The sequence below is a fragment of the Vombatus ursinus genome, unplaced genomic scaffold (assembly GCF_900497805.2).
Source record: "Vombatus ursinus unplaced genomic scaffold, bare-nosed wombat genome assembly UNPS02014812.1, whole genome shotgun sequence".
NCBI classification, from domain to species: domain Eukaryota; kingdom Metazoa; phylum Chordata; class Mammalia; order Diprotodontia; family Vombatidae; genus Vombatus; species Vombatus ursinus.
The window spans coordinates 70892864-70914598 of NW_020954590.1; the positions used below are offsets into that span (position 1 = coordinate 70892864).

Here is a 21735-nt window from a genome sequence, read left to right on the forward strand (position 1 = left end):
TTTCTTTCTTTCTTTCTTTCTTTCTTTCTTTTTCTTCCTTCCTTCCCAAATGGGGTTAAGTGACTTGCCCAGGGTTACATAGCTAGTAGGTGTCTGAGGCCAGATTTGAACTCAGGTACCCCTGACTCCAGGGCCAGTGCTTCATCCACTACACCACCTAGCTGCCCCTGTTTTCTTTTTCTTTTCTTTTTTTTTCTTCTTAATTTTCAAATCTCATTTTTTTCAACACTTTTAAATAAACTTATTTGGGGGCAGCTAGGTAGCGCAGTGGATAGAGCACCATCCCTGGAGTCAGGAGGACCTGAGTTTAAATCTGGTCTCAGACACATAACACTTACTGGCTGTGTGACTCTGGGCAAGTCACTTAACCCCATTGCCTAGACCAAAAAAAAAAAAAAAGAAATGAACTAATTTGGAGAAAAAGAGGTGAGATATAAGGACACAACACAAAAGTTTGATGGCAAGCAAATTATTTCACAAAAAGCCAATGAAAAGTGCCTCTTTAGAGCTCATTTAATGTTAGGTCTAGAAGGGACTTTTGAAGTTAATTTGTCCAAAGACACTATATCATAGATGAGGAACCTGAGATCCTTATTGGGCAAGTGATTTTTCCCTAGTTAATAAATAAGTACATAGCTACAAAACGGCAGAGGCAAGACTCAAGGCCATGTCTTTTGAGCGCAAGTTCAAGGCTTTTCCCACTACATAAAACTCTCACGTAATTCAGTTACATTAATGGAGCACTTTATGATTTCCAAGAACTTTCACATATCTTGTGTCATTCAAAAAATAAACATGAATGTTATTTGCAGAATCTCAGTGTTAAAAGGTACCACAGAGGTCATCTAATCTGACTAATACCTGGATGTGAATGTCTTCAAAAATATGGTCATCCTGGCTTCATTTGGAGAATTTCAGTGATGGAGAACAATGTACTACATGAATAAGCCCAATCCATTTTGGGGGCTGATTTTGAATATATAAAGTTTAGATAAGCCTTCTTAACCCTTAATCCTAATTAATGCTTATTTTTCAAAACAAAGTTTAGGTATTATATATTTAGACATACTTTGAAAACTATTTTGCTGCCTTAAATTGAAAATCAGTGAAATTAAATGATGTCTAAAAAGAAATATTGAAGCTAATTCTCTAGTCAATGTATTAGAAATATGAGTGTCAGAAATCTACATAGATAAGACCTCTTAAGAATTACAAAGGAGGCAGAGAACTTGATTTTTCCATCCAAAGGGAATTGTCAAAATATCATTTTCTATTTTAATGACTTTGTGGAGGGTGTTGTAATGCTCTGTTGAGCTGAAGTAGGAGATACATAAATACACATAAAATGTCTATATGCGTATTTCATATTTGGGAAAACATTTTCTAAATGTATATTTTAGTTAGAAAACTTTAGTTCCATTTAATGAGGATTATTTTGGCTCCATTATATTTGGCATTCATGGTGTTGCTGTGAAAAGAATAGTGGATTTGAAGTCATAGAACTTAGGCTTGAACCCTGGCTTTGCCACTTACTATCTGTGTGACCTTTTGCAAGTCCCACCACATCTCTGTCCCTCGGTTTCTTCATTTATAAAATAAGAGGATTGGATCATATGGATTCTGAATTTTGATTTGTTTTGTTTTCTAGCACTGGATGTATGATCCTATTGTCAAAACTTTAATTCACCCAGGCAAAAATGCAGGAATAATTTGTTTTTCTCTATTTTGTAGCGGAACTTTCTGGACTACTCTTTATAGGGGATGCCATTCTTCAGGTATGTAAACATAGTAGGTATATATTTTTGGCACAGTTTACCCTTAAAAGAAAAATACAAACTCACTTTACAAGGTGTGAAGCAAGACAATTTTTTTTTTCCATTGCAGATTAATGGAATTAATGTGAGAAAATGCAGACATGAAGAAGTGGTAAGCTTGCTTTTATTTTTCTTAATGAAGGAACATTTGTGTAAAAAGGTGTTTGATGCATTACTGAAGCAATTTCTTTATGTTCAGAAGAGATGTGGCATTTGTCTAATGTCTTGGCCAAACCTACATTCTGCAAGGATGTTTTTCATAATTTTTTTTTCTGCCCTGATCTAAATTGGTGTACTCTCAAATGAAGTATATGGCTAGTTGTTTTTTTTTTTTTGTTTTGTTTTTTTGTTTTTTAGGCAATTGGGGTTGTGACTTGCCTTGGGTCACACAACTAGTAAGTGTCAAGTGTTTGGTCTGAGGCCAGATTTGAACTCAGGTCTTCCTGACGTCAGGGCCTGTGCTCTATCTACTGGGCCATCCAACTGCCCCTATGGCTAGTTTTTAAAATTAAATCTTGGAGTTGTTTATTGTGAACATTTGTTTCATTTTTCTTATGTTCATCAACCATTATTTACCTCTTGCTGAATGAGAGCTATTCTTTACCAGCTGATATTTATGCAGTGATCAAAAAGCTACTGATGATGTCACTAACATTTGAGGTTTTGGGGGTTTTGTTTTGTTTGTTTGTATCATAGGGTGGACACAGTTCTTGCTGTTGAAACTTTATAAACAAAATGAGACAAATAGACAAATATTTTAAATATAAGTCTTCTCTATCTCACGCTCTCTCTATATGTTTATATGAATGCACCACCACACCTCATAATCATGACATTCTCATAGTCATTACTAGGGGAAAGTGAAATGCAGTAAGCAACTCTGGAAGCCAAACATTTCTGCCCCCAGAGTTTCTAATAAGTTTAATTTGGTATTAGATGAGGACACAGAGACAGGATCATTAGGATCTATCCATCTTGTCTGGTCATGTAGGTGAGAGAGGCAGAAGCATGGCTGGAATGGTATAGAAGATGTAGTCACAGCTTAGGTTGTCCAAGGTGGGAGCTATATAATGGCCAGGGTCAGCACCTGGACAAATGATCTCAGGTCATACCATCCTAGATTTTTCCACCTGCGAAATTCAACATCACAAGCATTTAGGAATTGTGGGTAAAACTGCTCAGCTGCAAGAATTAATTCTCACATCTTTGTATTCCCGTGGTAATCAATATAAGAATGTAAAAAAAAGGAGCTTATATGCAATTACATATAATATTATGTATTATATATGTTAACATACATTATATGTTATTACCTATTAACAAATTGATGTTCTATATAAAATACATGTCTGTAACCCTTCTCTCAGAGATTTGAGTGAAAAGAAGGGCCCTGGTAGAATTTAGGGATTTTCTTCTTTGATCTTGGTTCACATAAAAATCAGGAAATAGGCCTGGTACTCTTTGTTTTTTGAGACAAGCTCCCTATTTCATTATGTTACCTTCCTGTACTCTGCTAACAGTAGCATTGTGATTCCTTCTGAAGTTCTCTTTTACCCAAAAGGCTCAATCATGGAATTCTCCTTAACCAGTTCCCCTCCCTCACAAACACTTTGGTGGTGCAAAATTTGCTCTGTCTTTGGGTAGTGGTGTTTTGTTTTGTTTTGTTTTCTCTTCCTAAGGAAAAAAAAATGCCTTGAGTTCTTTGTCAGGAGATATGGTTATCCCCTGAGTCTATGTAGGGATATGCTGGAGTTTGCCTCCTGATTGATAAATTTTCAGCGTAAGCATTTACACCTTGGAAATCCTCAAATGCTACAAATAAAGGCTTCATTTATTTTGTTGCTTGTTACTAGACCTAAGATGGTGGTGGAGGAAAAAGAAATATTAACAATACAGTTTATACATAAGGGTGTTTTTCAGTTTGGAAGAGACTTGGTTGTTAAACATTTAACAATATGCCTCTGACTACATCTCTAGTAATTTAGTATCAGACCTACTATAGGTCTTATAAAACTACCTGATTTATGTCTGGAAGGAACTTCAGACTTCATGGGACCTTGGAATCATAGCCTTAGAACTGGAATGCATCTTGAAAGTTATCTAGTTTAACCCCCTTATTGAACATATGATGACACTGAAATTGAGAGAGTTGTATACCATATTTATGGTCACAGATAAAGTAAGTGTGTCACCTAGAATTTGAACCCAGGTCCTCTGACTTCATTAGCATAAACAGCTCAGACCTATCCCTTTTTACAACATCAATCCCAAATGATGTCATATTCATGGAAGGCATAAAAGTATATAAGGCTTAGATCCTTTCTCCCTACTTAGTTAAAGATAGTTGGAAAGCAGAAAAAAAAGCGTTCTATGGCATTTTCCTCTTCTTTCTACCTATGTAAGCTCTTCTTTTTCTTCTCAGCCTCTGAACATGCCACACCTTTTTGACACTGTCTCCTTTTTCTCTAGTTTCAGAGGAGTCCTTATCACATCTACAAGTTAAAATATGGTGAGCACAAAAACTGATGTCCTCCAAAACATGGAAGAAGTAGAGATAGTTATATCCTCTATAGCACTGAATTTGGAGACCTGAGTTCAGATCCTGCTTCTGATACATATTATCTTTGTGACCTTCTAAAGTCACATAATTTCCCTGCTCAGAGTTTCCTCATTTGTAAAATGAGGACATTAGATGGGTTTACCTCTGATGCCCCTCCCTGTTCGGAATTCATGATGCTGTGATAACTTCCTGGAGGGAACATCACTATTTTTTTCAGGAATCTATAAAACACTCTAATAGTTCTCCTCCCTCATTAGATCTCTTTGGAACCTGAGTGAGATTATTTATGTTATCTAAGACTGTCAGAAATCTCTGCTAGTTACAGATTTAGGCAGAAGTGGGGTAAGGCATACCTTCAGGCATAAGAGGTTAAAGCTTCCTGTTGGTTCTTTTGGTGTGTATAGGGAGGGCAGGAGGTTCATGCTGTGGTTTAGCCTAGCTCACAAAGCTAATGGAATGATTAGGGAATACTATCATGTAAATTGAGTTAAAAGTGCTGCTTTTGTTAGAAGAAGCAGATAGTATTACGGTAGAAAAAGCATTGACTGGAGCCAGAGGGTCTGTGTTTGAAAATGCCTTTGTTGTCTTTTTACTTGTGTGAATGTATGCACTTAATTTAACCTCTCTGGATCTAAATTTCCTTTTCTGTAAAATGAACAGCTAGGTGGCAAAGGAACTGGATAGAGTGATGGGCCTGTAGTCAGGAAAACTCATCTTCCTGAGTTCAAACCTGCTCTCAGACACTTACTAGCTATGTGACCCTGGGCAAGTCAGTTTCCTCATCTGTAAAATGAACTGAAGAAGAAAATGGGAAACTACTCCAGTATCTCTACCAAGAAGACTCCAAATGAGTTCACAAAAATTTAAATATAACTGAAATATGACTGAACAACCACAAGTACAAAAAAAAAAAAAAAGGAGAAGAGGAGACAGCTAGATACCTCAATGTGCCTGAGCACAAGGCCTGGAGTCAAGAAGACGTAAGTTCAAATGAAGCCTCAGTCACTTACTTATCAGTTGTGTGACCCTGGACAAATCACTTAACTTCGGTTTGCCTTAATCCACTGGAGAAGGAAATGGCAAATCATTCTAGTATCTTTGCCAAGAAAACCCCATGGACGGTACAGTCCACAGGGTCACAAAGAGTCAGATACTACTGAATGACTGAACAACAACAAAATGAGAAGGCTGGGCTAAATAGCCTTAGAGATTCCTTCTAGCTCCCAACCTAAGGTCTAGACATTGAATGGAAGAATTGGAGAAGAATTGGAGAAACAAAAACTGTCAGAGTGGTCATTTATGCTGACTATAGCCCAGTGGCAGAATCAGGAATTTCTGGTTATATGAAATGCTGGTAGGAAGTCATTACCTTCAAAGGGTAGACTCCCTGGGAATTCAACAAAAACAGACCCAATTTGTTACAGGGTGCATTACCTCCAAGTAGATCTTAGAATATGTTTGGGGAAGAGTTCTACTAATCTATTTGTATAAGAATATCACCTTTTAAGAAAACTACTTTATCTCCTGGGGAAGAACAAACAGATATTAGAAAAAAAAAAATCAAACCTTAATATTTGCCACATGTTCTATAAAGGTGATTTAACCTTACTACTACATTCTAATTAAGACCATTAAATTAAATTTAATGATGATAATAAAATAAAAGAAATTCAATTATAATTTTTTCTTACCAGACTCTCATTTTATCAATATATGATGCTCTTGGTAAGCAACTCCCTCTATTAATGCAGATTGGCATGCACTATTTAATTAATGGTCTGACAGAGTTACCTGGGACTAGTGAGAGGTGAAGTCACTTGTTGGGATTACACAGCCAGTTATGTCTGACAGTTTGCAAACCCATTTGGGATTTTCTTGGCAAAGATACTGGAGTGGTTTGTCATTTCCTTCCCCAACTCATTTTACAGATGAGGAACTGAGGCAAACAGAATTAAGTGACTTGCCCAGGGTCAATAGCTAGTAAGTGTTTGAGGCCAGATTTGAACTCAGGAAGATGAATCTTCCTGACTCCAGGCCCTGCACTTGCCAGGTAGCTGCCCTTGAAGCCAAATAGGTCTTCCTGATTCCAAAGTAAGTGTTCTATCTACTCTTTATCAGTTCTTAGGAATAATATAGATAACTCTTCCTTTTGCACATAGAAGCAAAAGAAAAGAATTTCACATGGCCAACCAAACTTAATTCCTGTTTCTGTTTATGTGTAAAATTTTAATAGAACCACATAAGTTTTTTAAAAAGAAAAACTTTATTCTGTGCTGTAAGTACAAAGAGGCTTTATACTCATTATTCAGGAGGGGGGAAAAGTCAGATCTGTTTTAAAACCACATGCTGTTAGATGGAATAGTGTTTGCAATTTGTTCTTCAGATGTAGATAGCATGGTTAGAAAAATTGTGATGAAACAGATTAGTTAAGTATAAAAGATTAGAATACACTAATAATAAGACTTGCTGGGCTCATTCTGTTTCAGAGAAACGGAATCTGGGAGTATGTTACAAATGATATGTGATCCTCTGAAGCATACTCTTTTTTTTTTTAACCTCCACTAAGTATAACAGCTCAGCAATGCAGGTGCTACTATACTTACGTATTTGTGATCTATGACTTTCCAATACTGACCTACCTGCATTTTCATTAAGTCTTCCCTGATTATTACATAAACAAATAGATAATTTCCCTCAGTGGGGCTATGATGTTTATCGAACTTTTAAGACTAGGCCACCATGGACAGAAATAAGAAAAGGCACACTGTTCACCATATAGAGATATTTTAGAAAAGGCTTCTTGGACATTGCATTTCTTATTCAAAGTCAATGATCCAAAAAGATATCTAGTTTAAGAAATAGTTTTACACAAAACTATTCTATTTTTTTAAACAATAATTTGCTATTTTTCGCAGCATTGCCAGACATGCTAGGGATGCATATTCATGGAAACACACATACGCATATATTCATGTATGCTAAGGCTGGCTTGAACTGACTTGAAAAAACTGATTGTTAATTTCCAGTGCAAGCATTTATTGCTGGAAAATCAGAAAATGCTATAAATCAGGACTTGATTCTTTTTTGTTGATTGTCCAGACATAAGAAAGTGATGGAGAAAAAGTTAATGATGGAAATTAAACTTAAAACTCTGTCCTGGGCACATTCTCCCCCAGAAAACCAGTTGTTAAACGTTTACCTAACACACATCTTTTTAAATGGAAATGGATTAAAAATCCAAAAAACAAAAGTTACAGATTGGATAAGATAACAAAATCTTGTAATCTGTTGCTTATAAGAAACATAGCTAAGCAAAACAAAGACAAGCAAAGAATAAAAATAAAGGATTGAAATGAAATTTACTATGTGTTAGGTGAATCCAAAAAAGTGGGAGTTACAATCATGGTATAAGAAAAGCAAAAGCAAAATTTCACAACATAAATAAAGATCTCTAAAAAATAAAAGAATGTGAATAATACAGAGAAGAATGGAAATATTTATATGATCTGAAGCAGAATAAATCAAGGAGAGCTATGAAAACAATATACACAGTGGCTACAATAGTGCAAAAGGAAAGAACAACCACAAAACAATCAAATGAGAATGTTGCAAAATTGCAACATCTAGTCTGGGTTTGACTTAGACCAGGCCCCTCCCTCATAATTCAGGTACAGTACTGTAACAAAATGAGACCCTTGCGGGTCATTCAAGAGTTAATTAAAAAAATTTGCTTAGCCACTGCTGAAGAATATTCACTGAGGGTACGTGATGAGAAATGCTTGTACAGTTTCCCCCGAGCGAAGCTTCCATTACATTCACCAACCAAAAGCATCCGTGACACGCTCTAGCTCCCTCTGGCTGATTTGTAATGTAGTGAAGTGACATCAACAATTTGAGCCTTTAGTACCCTGAGCCATCAAACTCCTGAGGAATGGCTCAATGCCTTTTAAGGAAAAAATAAACAAACAAAAAACTAACCTCACTTTCATAGGGGAAAGGCTAGGATTTTGTTTCTACAATAGCCCCAAAGAAGAGATGTTAAAAGACAACCCCCCCCAAAAAAAAAAACAAAGAAAACAACTGTTCACTCCTTTATAGACTAGGGAGCTTCATACATGTGGAATGTATTTTTAGACTTTTTCAGTGTATTGATGAGTTTTCCTGATTTTTTCCCCCTCTCCTTTTTCGTTAAAAATAAAATATTTACCATGTGGAATGGCTCTCTGGGAAGGGGAAAAGAGTTCTGGGAGAAATTCTGTTGATATGAAAAACAAAATATAACAATAAAATTTAATAAAAATTTTAAATGTAAACATAAGGAGACGACATGTGTAGCAAGGCCCACTTAGGGTGAGGGCCTGTGCCCCCCACATCCCCTGCAACAGTTGTCCATATGTGGCTTGAAGGAAACAACATAATTATCTCTAGCCTCTTTTCCTCTGCCCTTCTCCAAGGGAGACTCATTATTTCCAGTAGGAGGAGCAGAAATTTAGGGTCAGAGGACACTATTCTGCTCAGAGAGAGGGGGTACTGGGCTAGAATTATATCTGTCTGATTTGATTGGGTTTAATTTAACTTCTAATCAATTTTCATTATTTCATTATTGGGGGAAGGAGGACTCCAAGCTTTATATCTGACTTACCCTTTCCACCAAATAGTAGCTCCACAATGAGCACACATAAAAAATAGTGAAGAAATAGTAGCAAAATGGAAATCTGAGAAGGTATATAGGAGAAAACACACCACACAATACAGAGTAATCAAGCTGTCCCTTAGGAATGAGATAACTTAGTTTAGCCAGGACAAAGACTTCTAGATTTCACCCAAGGGGAAGTTTCCCAAAGTACCTAATCTAGAAAGCTAGAAATAAAGACATGATGGAGACTCACAACTCCTCTCATGAACCCCAGAGTCTTTTCTTTCAGCGACCTGAGGTGGGGTTGACCCTTCCCTTCTAGTCTTCTACCTTCCTTCTTGAAGCTGGAAGCTGGAAGCGCCTGATGTAACTTGAAACTTGAAGAGCCCTGAAGAAGAGTGAAAAAGGCTGGAACTCTCCTGCTCTCATCAAGTCTTCCCCAGCCCCCACCAGAACAGAGTATCCAACATGACTAAGGAGAAAATTCCATAGCAATGGGTCTTGGGAGAGGGGTTATATTCAAAATGACAATGATGAAACAACTTATCAAAATTTCTGGGAAACAGCTTCAGGAACAGCAGTTCCTGAAGGAAAAAATAAATCCTCCAAACCATTCCTTAACAAAATGGAAAGAAAAGGATGAACAAACTTAATATATACGTAAAACTTTGAAATCTAACAAATAAGCCCCAAATCAGCACCAAAAGGGAGATACTGAAAATTAGAGGAGAAAGATAAATTAGAACACAAAAATGCAATGAAGACTAGAAATGATAAACAAAACTAAAATTTTATTTTTTGAAAAGACAAAAAAGGATAAACCTTTAGCCAACTTTTTTTTAAACAGGATAGAAAGTCAAATCAAAGTAGCAAATGTATAAGATGAATTCACAATAAAACTAGAAGAAATAAAAAAGTATTATTAGAACCTAGTTAGATAGATAAATACATAGATGATAGATTTGAACAGATGGCAAAATAGATAAAGACATTCAGAACTATAAAATACTCTAAGATTAAATAGAAATATAATCCAATCTCTGCGATAGCTACATAAAGTAGCTACCACAGATGTAGAAAAACAACTCATGTTACTAATGTATTAACAGAAGAATCCTATCAGACTTTTAAAGAACAATCAATACCAGTACTATACAAATTATCCTTTAAATTTGAGGGGAAAAATATACTGCACGCCTTTTAAGAGGCAAATCTAGATCTAAAACCTAAACCAGATATAGGAAGTATATAGCCAAAAAAGAGAATCAAGGTCGTTAAAGACAATCAATTAAAAATGTTTAGTAAAATTCTGTTAAACAGACTATAGCAATTCATCCAAGAAATCATTCATTATGACCATGTAAAATCTATAACAGCAGTACCATTTGGTACTGATTAATTAAGAGAGAAAGATAAAAAATAACAGAGTAGATGAGGGAGGATAAAAACAATGGAACTCAGCCACACTGTTCAATACTTGAGGATAGCAGTGTCTCCCAGACCACTAACCCCTGCTTCCAGCCTTGCCCCTGTGGCCATCATTGAGGAGGAAAACCATTGTGTAAAACAGACCTAACTTCCATATAACCACCAGCAACAACTGATAATAACTGCCAACAAGAGGGAAATGATCATAAGACCCTATAGTGACAACATCCCCTTATTCCTACCTACTTTCCGGCCCCCACAGCCATTATCCAAGGAAGCAACACCAATGGAAAGGGGGCCAACCATTCTCACCTACTGCCAACCATATGTCACACACAAGACAGGTAAACCAGTGTAGCTGAAGCATAAAGACATCCTGAGGAAAGCATAAGATGCACCTTATGCCAAGCAAGTAAAACCAATGCCACTACAGCCTTGACTACCATCTTCACACCTCATACCCTGAGGGAGACAGGCCACGACCCAGAACCCAAGAGACTTTGGAATAGCATTGCTTCCACTACTGTGTCCAAAGCCATCATCCTGGAAAGCGATTCACATAGATGTGCAGCATAGCAATAGCTTCTGCAGATGATATAGCCACATCAGTTGAAGGCCCTTGTCATCAAAAGAAAAGAAGGCCCTTGTCATCAAAGACTTTTGACATTGTCAAATGATTCAACACCAGAAACTGATACAATCTATCCCATTAGAATGTGAACTGTGCCAGAGAGAGAGAGAGAAAGAGAGTGTCTTCCTTTGCTATTTTCATCACCAACTAACCAACTAATGTAGATCATAGATCTATATCATTTATACTTTTATCATCTGTATTATTATCTATTTATATGTATATTATATTTATCAATATCTATACTTAGAGGTAGATATCTATATATAATCTAACATCTATATCTTTGTAACTAAAACTCATCCCCTAATAGACAAATGGCCAGATGATAATAATAAATCATTCTCTAAAGGATAATCACAAACTTTTAATAATCTTTTAAAAGAAAGCACCGAATCACTAATAAGAGAATTTCAAATCCAAACAATCTGGAGTTTATAATTTATATACACCTAATTGTCAAAAAGTGACAAAAGTCAATATTGTCATCATTATGTGAAGATTTCCATACTAGAATATTGTTAGTGGTGATATGAATCAGTGCCACCATTTTGGATACAAATTTCAAATTATATGAATAAAATTATTAAAATATCCATTTCCTTTAACCCAGAAATTCTACTGCCAGGGATATGATTCAAAGAAGTCATTGATAAGAAGAAAGTCCCCATATGTACCAAAATATTTATAGCAGTACTTTTTATTGTAGCAAAGAATTAGAAGAAAATAGGTGACAATTAATAAGGACATGGTAAAGTAAATTGTGGTAGATGAATATAATGCAATATTGTTATGCTGTAAGAAATGATGAATACAGAGATCCAATGAAAGACTTACCTGAAGTAATGCAAAATGAAGTAAACAAAGTCAAGAAAACAATATACACAATGACTACAGAAATATATATGGAAAGAAAAACAATCACAAAACAACTGAAAGTCATTATTGCAGAATTACAAAGAACAAGCATAGTCCCAAAGAAAAGCTGAGAAGACTGAACACTAATTTGCAGAGGGAGGAGGTCCATGAGTTTGTAATTTTTTTTCAATTTGATTGTTTGATCATTTGGGATGATTTTCTTCCTTTTTATGTCTTTTTTCTCTTTAAAAAGATTCTTTGTTATGTGGGATGGCTCTCTGTGAACATGTAGAGAAGGAAAGGTATTGGGACATTTAGGTGATATAAAAGCAAAGATAGCAATCTGTGAGAATGTTTAAATTTAATTTTGGTGCCAGGTATTAATTCAATAATTCTTGTAATGGATATTCCTTAGTTTTGTCTTCTAAAGACTCTAGCAGTGCTTCCTAAGTAGTGTGGATCTAAAGGCATTGGGATTTCCCAGTGGGTCTACAGAAAATACCAATAATTATTACTCTAATTCTGAAGTCATGATCTTCCAATGAGTACTAAAGTAAATGGCTATCACCGAGCTCTATAAGTCTTTGCAAGAACAAAGCAGAAAAAGCAGCAGAGTTATTTGAGAAGATATAATAACATTCTAACCATGAAAACAAAATATTTCCCTTTTTAGCAAACTGTGGGTAAATGCTAAACAGTGACATTTTAATTGTGTATAATTTATATTCAATATAAAACCTGTGCATAAAGTCCAAAATACTTTCTCTGAGTTTTAAATTGGAAGGAAAAACCACTACAATAATAATACAGCATAAATGGTATGTGTTGGAAAAACATTGGGGATTTTATGAGTCACAGGGGAACAGACTAGAGGTATAGATTTGGCAAGGAAATCATTTAGATTTTTAAAAGTTGTTGAAATATCATTGACTTACAAATCACATTTTGCTTAATTTGTAAATATTACATTGTTTTCAGTATTTTGGAAATAGGTTTTCAAAATCTAATTGAGAAATACGTTCTTAAAGAGGACTAATCATTACAGAACATTTGTTTTCCTTTGCATGTACTACCACTGAAAGAAATCATGCATGAAATTATTTAAGGTTTACTATGGCCTGGTTATTTTGGGAATGTATGTTCAAAGTCATATTGTTAGAAGCCATTATTTGTTAATAAACCATGATTTGAGCAATAAAACCAAGATCTTAGTCCTTTATAAATACTTATGTTTCTTTTATTAGTGTGCTGTGGGTGTTACTTAAAGAGTTATTCTTTTCAAAGTAACAAATTCAATTCTGCAAACAATTCATTGCCTCTAAGAAATGGTTCTTTCCATAGAGAATAAAACTGCTGATAACAGTGGAAACTCTCTAGCTATAACTAATTTGGGGGGCATTGGAAGGGAGGAATAGACAGGCATAAATATATACATACATGCATGTAAGAAAATGAGTGCAAATTGTATAGATATGCTCAGTGTAGAACTCAAGTTATCTGTTATCTTGATATTGAATACCTTAGCCTAACTATTTACTCCCTACATAATATCCATTTGACTCTTCCCTTTAGACACCAACAACTTTTGAAGCTTGACATAGCATCAATATCCTTAGCAACCAATTCTAGCTTTAACTAACCAATCAATCTGATGCTGCTGCCCCTTCACTTGGGCCATTTTTGCCACATTTTTACCTGTCCATCAACCCTAAGTCATTTGAGCTTATGTGATAGAAAACTCTCAGTCCATACTCCATTCCTATTCTCACTCTATCTTCTTGGTCAGGTCAAAAAGGAATATTTAACATGAAAGATTAGGTTAAATTTTCCAGAAAGGGGATGGAGTGATGAATTCATTTGACACTACTCAAAACTCAAAAAGTCATCAGTGACATTTAAGTGAGTAGTTCTAGTAGTAAAGTAATAGAGATGAAAGCTAAATTACAAGATTGGATGGGTGGTAGGAAAGTAGAAGCAGAAAGATGAAAATACTTTCAAAAAGCCTGCCAGGACATGGAAAAAGAGATGAATTAGTAACTTGAATAGGTATTACGGAAGGAGAGACTTGAGTGAGTTTGGGAGAAAGGGGAAAGAACCAATAAAGAGAGAAAGATTAAAGAAACAAAAAAAAAGTAGAGATAAAAAAATACAGATTCAATTCAATTTGATAAATATTTATTAAGTGCCTACTATATTCTGGGTACTGTGCTAAGCACTGGATATACAAATAAGGATAAGAAAGAGTCACTACCCTCAAGGAGCTTTCAGTCTAATGGGGAAAGACAACATGCAAAAGGAAAGTGGAAACGAGGAAACCAGTCCATTTTACTCTATGGAGTTAAAAACTCAGGGAAGCTTCAGATGGAAAGTGGAGTCATCTGGAAGTCTAATTCCCTCCTTATATAAAGGAAACCTTTGGGAAGAGTTAAGTGCTCCACCCTCCAGTCCTCTGAGGCGGCTAAGGGAGCAGGGAAGTGTTTGGTATCCAATTCTGAGTTAGCTAGTGGTATTAAGAATAGAGATAATTAGCTTATCCTGAGGGACAGGAAGGGGCAGATACAGATGCAGAGCTGTGGATGCAAAGTGGAAAGTCTCCAAGGCAGACAGGAGGCTAGAGACGGAATGAATAGCACAAGTAAGTGTGACAAATTAGAAGTGAAATGGCTGGCTTTGAGATCAAGGTTAAATATTAATATGCAACATTAGAAAGGTTTCAAGGACTGGAGATGATAAGTGCAAAGAACACAGTCTGGAAAAGGAGAGGTTAAGATGAAAGGCAAGGTATTATAATTAGAAAGGTCAATTTCTTGATTTTAGGACCTTGGGAAGTATATCAATTGATTATCAGTTCTACAATGTGGTTATGCCTTCAAATGATGATTTAAGTGGAATTAAATTGAGATCCTTGGAAATGAGAGTATCTAAGAATTGTGATTTGTTTATTAGAAATATGATCAACATAATATAGTAGAAAATGCACTAGGTTTTGAGACAAAGACTCTAGGTTTAAATCTGAACTTGGATACTGAATATCTATGTGACCTTGAAAAAGACACTTCCACTTCTTGGGGTTCAGTTCTTTACCCGTGCAATGAGGGACATGGGCTCAATGATCCCTGAGATCCATTCTAGTTCACAATTTCTTAAGGTAGGATTCTGCAGTGGTGAAAGATAGGATAGGACAACTCTGGGTCCTGAAATTAAGTCACAGACACACACAAAAGGAAGTCAATAGATGACTACAATAAAAATGCAAAGTATTGTTTGGTGACATGGTTTGATGCTTTGCCTGCAAGGTCCTTAGTTAGCATCCTTCAAGTAACTAGCTGGTTATACAACGTGAGATTCTGGTGCAGTTTAATTGTATTGTAGTTGTTTTTATTGTTGTTCAGTCATTTCAGTTGTGTCCAACTCTTCTTGGCCCATTTGGGTATCTTTTTATTAATAAATTTATTTATTTTTAGTTTTCAACATTTACTTCCACAAGATTTTGAGTTTCAAATTTTCACTCAATCTTGCCCTTCCCCCCACCCCAAGATGGCATGCATTCTGAATACCCCTTCCCTTAGTCAGCCTTCCCTTCTATCTCTCCCCCCCTTCTCTTATCCCCTTCCCCTTCTATTTTTCTGTAGGGCAGTATAGATTTCTGTACCCCATTTCCTGTTTCTTATTTCCCAGTTGCATGTGAAAACATTTTTTTTAAACATGTGTTTTTAAAACTTTGAGTTCCAAATTTTCTCCCTTCCTTCTTCACCACCCACCCTTATTGAAAAGTCAAGCAACTCAACAGAGTTATATATGTGCAGTTATGGAAAGCACTTCCATAGTAGACATGCTGTGAAAAACTAACTCTATTTCCCTTAATCCTATCCTGCCCCCCCATTTATTCTACTCTTTCTTCTGACCCTGTCCCTCCTCAGAAGTATTTGCTTCTGATTACCCCCTTCCCCAATCTGTCCTCCTCTTTATCATCCCCCTACTCTCTTTTCCCCTTTCTCCCCTATTTTCCTGTAGGGTAAGACAGATTTCCATACCCAATTGAGTGTGTATGTTACTCCCTCCTTAAGTCAAATCCTATGAGAATAATATTCACTTGTTCCCTCTCACCTTCCCCCATTTCCCCTCCACTGTAAGAGCCATGTTTTTTCTGTTGTGACATAATTTACCCTGTTCTACCTCTCCTTTTCTCCATCTCCTAGTATAATCTTTTCTCACCCCTTAATTTTATTCTCCAGATATGATCCCTTCATCTTCAACTCACCCTGTGCCCTCTATCTATCTATATATACATACATATAATTTTTTCCCTCCAACTACCCTAACAGTGACAAAGGTCTCATGAGTTACAAATATCATCTTTCCATGCAGGAATGTAAACAGTTCAACCTTAATAAGTCTCTTATTATTTCTCTTTCCTGTTTACCTCTTTATGTTCCACTTGAGTCTTGTATTTGAAAGTCAAATTTTCTATTCAGCTCTGGTCTTTTCATCAAGAATGCTTGAAAGTCCTCTATTTCACTGAATGATCATTTCCCCCCGAAAGATTATACTCAGTTTTGCTGGGTAGGTGATTCTTGGTTGTAATCCTATCTCCTTTGCCCTCTGGAATATTATATTCCATGCCCTGCAGTCTCTTAATGTAGAAGCTGCTAAATCTTGTGTTATCCTGATTGTGTTTCCATAATATTTGAATTGTTTCTTTCTAGCTGCTTGCAATATTTTCTCCTTAACCTGGGAACTCTGGAATTTGGCTACAGTATTCCTAGGAGTTTTCCTTTGGAGATCTCTTTCAGGAGGAGATCGGTGGATTCTTTCAATTTCTATTTTGCCTTCTGGTCCTAAAATATCAGGGCAGTTTTCCTTGCTCATTTCTTGAAAGATGATGTCTTGGCTCTTTTTTTGATCATGACTTTCAGATAGTCCAATAATTTCTAAATTCTTTGTTCTGGATCTATTTTCCAGGTCAGTTGTTTTTCCAATGAGATAGTTCACATTGTTTTCTAATTTTTCATTCTTTTGGATTTGTTTTACAAGACTGTTTTACAGTGTCTTATTTCTCATAAAGTCACTAGCTTCCAATTGCTCTACTCTAATTTTTAAGGAAGTATTTTCTTCAGTAATCTTTTGGACTTCCTTTTCCATTTGGCCAATTTTGCTTTTTAGGGCATTCTTCTCCTCATTGGCTTTTTGGACCTCTTTTGCCATTTGGGTTAGGCTATTTTTTAAGGTGTTATTTTCTTCAGTATTTTTTTGGGTCTCCTTTAGCAAGCTGTTGACTTGTTTTTTATGATTTTCTTGCATCACTCTCATTTCTCTTCCCAGTTTTTCCTCTACTTCTCTTACTTGCTTCTCAAAATCCCTTTTGAGCTCTTCCAAGGCCTGGGACTGATTCATATTTTTCTTGGAGGCTTTGGATGTAGGAGCTTTGACTTTGTTGTCTTCTTCTGGTTACATGTTTTGATCTTCTTTGTCACCAAAGTAAGATAATACAGTCTGACTCTTTTTGTGCTGCTTACTCATGATCCCGGCCAATTACTTGAGTTTTAAACTCTTTGTTAAGGTAAGAGTCTGCTTCCAATGTGGAGAATGTACTGTCCTAAGCTTCAGGGGTTTGTACAGTTGTTTTCAGAGATACTTCTAGGGACATGTAAATTTTCAATTCTTCCAAGGTGGTATGATAAAGGGGCGAGGTGTTTCCTCTCCACCGGCACAACAAGTTCCACCATGCCAGCACTCCTCCTCACCCCAGAACCCCCCCTCAGAACTGTGACCCAGATCCAACCACGGGCAGAGCAAGAGATTCCTGCCTCAGCACTGGCAAAGAGATCCCTGCAATCCCCTCTTATCCGCCACTCAATTCCCATTCAGTGTGTGAGCCAGAAGCTTAGGAGTCAGCCACCGCCCGAGGGGCCTTGCTCGGGCCTTGTGGCTGAGACCCAGCTCCTTCTCTCACCACAGTCACAGACTTTTCCCACTGACCTTCTAAGCTGTCTTTGGCCTTCATGGGTTGAGAAGCCTGGAAACTGCCACAACTGACCATGATTCAGTCCTTAGACGCCTGCTCCAGGTTGACTGTGGCCTGCGCGCCACACCACACTGCGCTCCTCTCCCCACCCAGCATGATATACCTTTCTGATCAATCATCCAGGTTGTCTTGGGCTGGAAATTTGTTTCACTCTGTCTTTTTGTGGGTTCTGTGGCTTTAGAATTTGTTTAGAGTCATTTTTTTACAGGTATTTGGAGGGGTTTGGGGGAGAGCTCAAGCAAGTCACTGCTTTCACTCCGCCATCTTGGCTTTGCCCCCCATTTGGGGTTTTCTTGGCAAAGATACTAGATAGTGTCATTTAAATCATTCAGAGATGATAGGATTATTGCTCTCAAGAGTGAAGGGACCTCAGAAGTCATCCAGTCCAACCACATTATTTTCCAAATGAGGAAACTGAGGGCTCAAGGAGGTTAAAAGACTTGAACAAGATCAAACAGGTAATAAGCATTAGAAGCAGGATTTAAACTTAGGTTTTCTGAATCTAGTTAATGTTCTTATCAACAAGTATCATACTTGGGATATGTTTCCCTATGAATTTTGAAGAAATATTTTTACATACTCTGCTTATTTACTATTCCTTTTTGACTACTCAGACATCTTAGTTTTCTAATAAACTTTCAAGGAAGGAGAGGGAAAAATCCTCTTCAGAGATGTGGCATCCCATTATGGATTCAACAAAGGCAGGAAGACATTTGAGATTGTATTTGCTTTGATATGTGTAAAAATACATTTTATCTCACCATCTTGCATAATTTTGATTTGAAAACTATATTATGAAAGTAGAGATTAATGTGACATTTTTAGAGATGGCTATTTTCACTTTTATTTTGCAATGTAATAAGGAGATATGACTTGAGATTTGAAAAAAAGAGATTAAAGGTCAGACAGGCTGACAGAGAGCTATGATAAGATGTGTTAAGATGGCAGGAGAGAATGAAAAATCTTTTTAAATCTACAGTACTGATATTGCAAGAAGAGCTATAGAAGAAGAGGTGAATGTTAGAATTAGTTAAAGGGCACGAGTGGGAAAAGTGAGAGGTGCTGACATAAGGAAGTTCATACATGATTTAAAAGAGGAAGCATACAATCTTGAGATCAACTAAAACTGAATGAGAGCTAATCATGTTTTTAGGACCATTCAAAATAAAGGGGTTGATAACTCTATCTTAAAGATAATTTTTCTATGTGAGCATAATGGTCAGTACACACTTGTGGTTAGATAAAACATATGTTGTACTATAGCAACAAATATTTAAAAGGTTACATTTAAATTACACATTTAGAGAGAGGCTGTAATGTTTATTGATTGTCTGCTATGCTTGAGATCAGGAGAAAACTTTATTTTTTAGCTTTGACATCACCTGTGTCATCATGCAGTGAACTTTTGTGAGGCTCAGTTTCCTAATCTGCAAAGTGAGGATAATTATGCTTAAATATCCATCTCAAAGAGTTATTGTAGGAAAAGTGTTCAGTAAAGTACTGAGAGGGCAGTGTGGCGTAGTATACTAATATACTAGACTTTAAAAAAGAAAGACCTGGGTTCAAATATTTCGTATGATACTTATTGAGTATATTACCCTAGAAAGCTATTCTAATCTTCTGCTTCCAAATTTATAAATGAGGACAAATTTATAAAATGGTACTTATCTCACTGAGTTCTTGTGAGACTAACAATAAATAATATATCAAAAATGCTTTACAAACTTTAAAGCGCTATATAGATGACAGTTATTGTTGTTAAACCTGATGCTCAATATGAATATCTAATTATTATTAGATATTGCCATACTTCATATATAAGCATCTCTGCCTGACTGCACTCTCAAGACAAGGGAAGCCAGTATTCTTGATATCTGGTGGCGGAGTTCCCAAATTTTCGTGCCTGTCTCTCTCTGGTCCTAAAAATGTATTGGTTTCATAGGACAGAGGAATCTATTTACCTTTCTTATATATTAGTGCAAAGATTTTTCAATGTTTCAAAAACCTTTTATAGTATTATTAAACATAAGGTCAATATTATTTTCCTGTTAAATTTATGTAATGTCATCCAGAGGTGTAATGAACAAACTTTTCAATCCAGTAGCTCCCAGCCTTTATTTTTAAAATTCCCACATATCTTTAATTATCTCAGGAATTTGCAAAATTATTAAAATGAATTAATTTTAATTCACTTCAAATGTAAAAATGAATGTATGAAATATAGGAAAGGGACTGAGAGCAGTTTGTGAAATCAGGATGGTAGTTTCAGAGCTTCAGAAGGTTACATCCCTCATGTCATGATTTATGGGCTGGAGGATATAGGAACTAGGTGAATGGCAAGAGTTAGTGGTCTGAAGGATGTAGCAACAGGTTGAATAGCAACAATTGGTAATTTAGATGGTAAAAGGAGTGAGCAGAGAGGATGACGAAAAGATATTTGGTGTAGAATTATGAGTGATCATCCTATTCCTTTCCACCCATTCACAGGCAAACTGCTAGAAACCTTTATCTATATTCTGTAGGCTTATTGCTTTCAGTTCTCCCAGTCCTAAATTCATTATATTGTAATGATCTACCATGACATTCAACTGCAATTGCTCTCTACAAAATTACTGATCATCTCTTAATTTCCAATTTGATTTAAATTTTAATTCTCATCCTTCTTGACTTTTCCAGAGCACTTGATGCTGTTCACCACCCCATCTTTCTTTGCACTCTCCTATTGGGGATTTTGTGATTCTTTTCTCTTCTCTCCAGCCCCACCTGTTTGACATTTAATTGTTCAGTGTCCTTTGCTCTATCATTAACTTTACCTGGTTTCCTAACCATAGGGCTAACCCAAGGCTCAGTATGGGGCCTTCTTCTTTCCTCCATATCCTGTTGGATGCTAATCTCAAAAGGGTTCAATTAAGTTTTCTTTGCAAGTCAATGAATGAATAAAAGAATGAAGTTTTTTTTAATGTGTAAAGCATTTTTATGTATACACCCTCTAACATGCTAATTGCAAAAGGGTTTAATTAAATTTTCTTGCAAATCAATGAATAAATGAAAGAATAAAGTGTTTATTAAATATTTTGTATGTGTAAAGCACTTTGCTAAGCACATGTGATACAAATAGAAAGGTATGACAGACTGTTTTGAAAGAACCTGCATTTTAATGAGAGAGACATATGAATTGGAATGATTGAGCAAGTTATGTTTACGTGAATGTAATGAAATAGTATTGTGACGTAAGAAATGATGAAGAGGAGGGTTTCAGAGAAACTTGGAATGGTTTTATGAGCTGATGCATAATGAAATGTTTAGATCCAGGAGAATAATTTATATGATAACAATATTGTAAAGACAAATATCTTAAAGACTTGGAAACACTGGTCAATGTAATGACCAAACATTAATCCAAAGGACTCCTGATGAAACAAGCTATGGATGTGGAATACATGCTGAGACATACTTTTTTTTTACTGTCCATGGCCAATATAGAAAATTTGTTTTATTGACTCCATGTTCATAACAGGGATTATGGAAGGCAAAAAAGTTAATTTAATTTGAAAAAAAAATATATTTACTTTAAAGGGACAAAGTAGACAGCACATATTGGATAGTACTAGCAATTGTATTAATGTTGAACCTCACAATTATAGAATATTTCCCATTCATTATTTCATTTTATCCTCACAAGCCAGGAGTTCAATGGATCTCTGATGCCACAATGTGGATCCTCCAAAAATGAATCTATCAACTCAACTATATAGAGAGTAATGGTGCTATTTTGGTTCCTGC

General features: G+C 36.0%; 1 protein-coding gene across 1 annotated transcript in view; it reads left to right on the forward strand.

Moving 5' to 3' along the window:
- Positions 1-21735, forward strand: part of LOC114053986 (gamma-1-syntrophin-like) — a 489285-nt gene that overhangs the window by 39813 nt on the left and 427737 nt on the right. The window contains exons 5-6 of the mRNA XM_027877092.1: positions 1732-1775; positions 1885-1926. Of these exons, the coding sequence (XP_027732893.1) occupies positions 1732-1775; positions 1885-1926 (86 nt within the window). The remainder of the gene's footprint in view (positions 1-1731; positions 1776-1884; positions 1927-21735) is intronic.